Below are 4,885 nucleotides of genomic sequence, written 5' to 3' on the forward strand. Positions count from 1 at the left end.
GGGCATTTTGTCCACACTTGGCCGCCTGTAACAAGTGCATTGTCCCGAACTGCACAAAGATAAAGAGACTTCTGGCCGGCAGAGGCGGAGGCGCGAGAGGATTCTCGAGCAACCCTCCTCTCTCTCCGCTCCCCCTTCGGAGTTTCCACGATCTCGGTTTTAATATCACGACCGATATGTAAATAAGTGCGCAGGAGTTTGTAAGTGCAATAGAGAAAAATCGAATTTTCGAGACTTCGAGCGCGGGAGAAAAATTTTAAATGTTGTTTGTGGCGGTGGTTTTTAACGGGGCAAGTTTTCGGAGGAACGGAAGAAAGATCGGGAAGGAAGTGAACGAGACGGAAAATATTGGCAACGGATGATTGTTTGCACGTTTCTCAGCCCATACGTTTGGCCGGGTTGTAACGAGTGCTTTGTGGCTAGTGTAAAGCGCAGGAGTGCACAAAAGTAGAGATTCGCGCCTGACTTACTTCACGAGGACCCTCGAAAAGCAGCCGCCCTTTCTTCGCTGGCCTTCTTTTCATAGTGAGCCAAATTTTAATATAGCGTGGCTGGAAAGAGGCGCGTCACGGGGAAGCTCGCGCTTTATGGATTCTCTTTCATCGGGCTGAAACTTCATTTCGAAGGAGGGATCCCCGGCAAAGAACGTAATTAAACCGGAAAAGTTACCGCGGTTATATTGTTTCCAACTTATCCACGCTCCACGGACAATTTTGCATTTCTCTGTTTTTCGATACGGAAAAGTATGGCGTAAGTAATCCGTAACGTTTTAAACGATAATCGATCCGATCTTTGAAAAATCCTCCTCCTTTTTTTTACTTTCTTTCATCGAATACGTTCATTCGAACACGAGAGATTTTTGATTTCTCTTTCTTTCTCTCGATCAACTTGTTGTTGTTCAACTTTCGAATGACGAACGCAGCGGGTCACGATACATTCGCGACAGTCGTCGAGCGGATATTGGAAGGGTAACGCGGGTGTTCCATCCATATTTGCGCGAAGGAAGTTTCGCTCGAACGATCTCACGAGCACCCTTCGCACACCCCGTTGTTCCTTTCAACGACTTGTTGTTTCCGTCCCATCGAAACGGAAACAATGCTTTATTAAATCGGGTTTACCGATGCGAAATTTCATTTCGCGCGAAGAGATCTACGCGATATTAATAAAATCGAGAAATTGCTTCGAAATAGCTCGCCGTCATTCGCATACGCGAGTGTGTCGATCCTCCGATTATTTCCGGATCATCGGCCTTCTGCGCCGCCGATGTCGTCATCGCTCCATTGTTTTTCACGTCGCACATGTTAATTACCGGATGATTAGCTTACCTTAATCCGGAACACATGCGAGACGGCACCCCCTCCGCCCCCCTTCTTACGAAGGCAAATATTCCAGACAATATTCCGTTGGGCTGGACAGATGCGAGACGCGTTAAATGGGAGGGCGAGTAAAAAGAATTAATAAGCCTCTCGTTCGGTGGTGGCGCGAGGTGCGAGATCGAAAAAGCCTCGAGAAGGAGAGGAGGTGGAACGCGACCGATAGACCGGCCGTTCTTGACTTTGTAATCGGAGAGGATAAAACGACGGCTTAAGTAGCGTCGGCTAAATGTGAAACGGGAAGGCTACGACGTACCCCGAACACCGCCCTTCTCTTTTTCTATTCTTCTTTTCCTTTTTTTTTTTTCTTTCGAAGTCGCTCTCGGTTTTCGAGAGGAAACCACCTCGCGGGGTCAACGCGGGAGGAGGGGGGTTGAGAGCGCACCTTCGAAAAGAGTGGAGTCGTGTTGCATCCTCCTCTGGATTATCCTTGGCGCGGCCAGCTGCCAACCGCGTCGCATCTTATTTCCATCTTCCGCGATCGGTTTCGATATTATCGTCTATATATATATACATTCAAAGTATATTTGGGAAAGTTTCCATTACATACAACATCCACTACTTTCGCTTACAAAACGAGACGATAGTTAACTCCTCTCCCCTCCCCTTCCCTCTTCGAGCCGCCTCTCATATATATATATAATCGGTGAGGAGTGTAATTGAAAAGTTTTACGTAATACGAGGCGAGGTTTGAATATATCAAACGCGGAAACGATCGATATTAAATTGAATACTCACCGTGAAAATTCATGCGCGTCCGCGTCGTGATGTCGCGAGTGTCGGGGCGAACGACATTAACCCCCCACAAAGGGGGAGAGTATGGGGAGGGAAGAGGGAGGGTTTGCAATTAGCCTGTTGCGAATACGTGGAATGTGAATTTTGAATTTCAGAAGCAGCGGATAGTTCCTAGGGGCGGAGGCGGTTCACGTGGAATCGGCCGCGAGGCGGGGGGGCGGTCGAGGTGGTGGGGGCAGAGGGAGTACTGATGTGGCCGAACAGCCTCGGCGGTACTTCCGGCTGCAGCGGGGGCGCCGGCGCCACCGATCTCGGGGGCCTCGCCGCCTCCACCACCTCGGCCTCTGATCTCTTCGGGCCCGCCGCTTTCGGGGCGTCCGCGGCCGGGCCCTACGGCGCCCTCAAGACCAACCCTTACGTCAGCGCCCTCGGTATGCCGCCCATCGAGGCCCTCCACTCGACCATCGGATATCCAGGGTGTACTCCCGCCGGTGAGTCCTACTACTGTGAGTGCCCCCTCATTGCATACTATTTTTTCTAGATTCTATAGACTCTAGTCTCTATCTCTTTTCTTCTTCTTCTTTTTTTTTCTTTTTTTTTTTTTTTTATTCTTTATTCAGAAGTTTCTTAAGGATAAGGTTAAGAGAGGAAGGTTAAAGAAGGAAGGAAGGAAGGAAGGAAGGGAGGGAGGGAGGGAGGGAGGGAGGGATTGAGAAAGAGAAAAGGGAAGAAAAGGATTCGGGGTGTTTTCTGTTAAAGGTAATCCAAGAAAGCAGCGAAGGGAACGGACGACTTTCACCCGGGCGCAATTGGACGTTCTCGAGGGTTTGTTCTCGAAGACCAAATACCCGGATATATTTATGCGGGAGGAAGTGGCGATGAAGATCAATTTACCGGAGTCGAGAGTGCAGGTACGTGGAAGTAGCGAAGGAAGCGGCAAAGGAAGCGGCATGTTCCCTCTTCCACCACGGTGGTGGTGAACGAAACGGGGGAACGGAACGATACACCGGCATCGGGCCGGCCGGTGTTTCGTTACGACCGAGAGGGGTAGTCATGCACTGTCGGCATGCGGATAGTCGCCACGACCCGTAGACGTAGGAGCATCGATTTATTGGATGCCCGTGGATAGCGTGGGTGTTAACCAAGTTAGTAGTTCGCCCTACTATAAGTGTCGCTCGTATTCCCTTGTTAAAAAAAAAAAAAAAAAAAATTTCGAACGAATTCCACCGCTGCCCCCTCCTCCTCGAACGCTACGTTCCGGGATGTTTCGGTCGCTTTGAACGATCGAGAAAAGGGAAATTTCCGTGACAAAAATGGTTGAATGGCGAACGCAACGATTCATGGAATTGTTAACTCACCACGGTGGTGTCACGAACGAATTCGTGTCGTCCGAATCGACTTTCGAAGCCAACAGGCACCGAAAACGTGTCCATGCATATTCCACCCTCATCACGGGCGGAAAGGGCGCGCCGCATCCGCAATTGCGGGCCAACGCACCTGGCCCCAGCCCCGTAAATGAATTGAATGGGTCCAACCAGGCCCATAGTCTTCCGCACGTTCGTCGCCGACTGCAAAACCGGAGCCTTCTCCTCTCCGGCTCCGGTTTTCTCTCTGACCCCTGCGCGATTTTTCAATCGAACGGAGCAACCGGTCAACGCGGATCGAACCACCAATTGTCGACTACTTTCGACTCAACTCCGAACACGAATCTTTATTATTATTTTTCCTTCGTTCGTTCGTTCTTCTTCTTCTTCTTTCATAACATTCGATCGGAATAAGTGGTATCATATCGATATTTGGAGGCGACGAGAAAAAGGAAAAGTGTTTAACGTTAAATATGGAGAGTTAAAAGTGGAGAATTCGTATAGAGTTTATAGAAACATACACCGGGGAGCAGTTTCAGTGGAAGAACGCGGGTTGCTCGTGTCGTTCCCCAGAAAATCCGTAGAAACCCAAGCTCACCTCTCCGCTTCTAACATTGATCGCGCAGGGCTTCTCTAGGCTCCTCTCTCTCTCTCTCTCTCTCTCTTTCTTTCCTTCTCTCCCTCTCCTCCTTGTCCTCACCTCCCCCTCTCCCACCCTTCTCTTTATCTCTCGTTCTCTCTCACCTCTTTATTCTCCCTCTTCGTTCTTCCAGCCGTTTCGTTCACCCGCCTCCTTCTTTAAAGGTCGTTCTCGCGTTCTGGAAATCTAGGAGGGCGAACGACGGATCGAAGGACGAGTCTGTCGCATACTTGGACACGAAAATAGCTGATAGTCATCTGTAATCGAAGTAAAATCATTCGTCGGTTATGTAATAATCTTTAATATCGTCTTTTCTTCGAAACCGATATTTCGGTAATCAACTCATCGATGATACTTACTATTTTTAATTAATATTGGCGCGGTGAACGAGAAGAAGTTGGTATATATATATATGTATATCATATCCAAGTTTGAACGAATAATCGAAAGTTAGGGAAATTAGAGCATTAACGGAAGTTTGTTCACACGTCAACGTGTTTACTTTTCGTCATTATACCGGAGGGCACGTACGATACGCCAGATTTCCGCTCGTGTTATCGAAGCCTTCATTGGTAATTGATAGTTACGTCGGTGCTACATTCCCTTATAATTGGCTATTACGTCAGCTTTGTAAAAGCTTTGTACATCATTTCGTGCTCGTTTCCTAGTGAGACATCCCCTATATGTACTTTATTGCGTTTCGATGTAAAAATATATATTTATAAAAGCTGTTTTCAATCATGTGCTAAAAAAGAGAGAGAGAGAGAGAGAGA

The 4,885-nt window shown here is 48.3% G+C and overlaps 1 protein-coding gene across 2 annotated transcripts in view; it reads left to right on the top strand.

Moving 5' to 3' along the window:
• Positions 1 to 2,241: 2,241 nt before the first annotated feature.
• The window catches only part of LOC102674458 (homeobox protein otx5-B-like), a 4,202-nt gene continuing 1,558 nt past the window's right edge, over positions 2,242 to 4,885 (top strand). The window contains exons 1-2 of one of the 2 annotated variants that reach the window (XM_006623428.2): positions 2,242 to 2,614; positions 2,868 to 3,019. In XM_006623428.2, coding sequence (XP_006623491.1) covers positions 2,359 to 2,614; positions 2,868 to 3,019 — 408 coding nt within the window. In that variant the 5' untranslated portion in view covers positions 2,242 to 2,358. The remainder of the gene's footprint in view (positions 2,615 to 2,867; positions 3,020 to 4,885) is intronic. The other variant, XM_006623429.2, reaches the window with a different exon arrangement.

This window comes from Apis dorsata, unplaced genomic scaffold (genome assembly GCF_000469605.1).
Source record: "Apis dorsata unplaced genomic scaffold, Apis dorsata 1.3 scaffold_894, whole genome shotgun sequence".
NCBI lineage: Eukaryota > Metazoa > Arthropoda > Insecta > Hymenoptera > Apidae > Apis > Apis dorsata.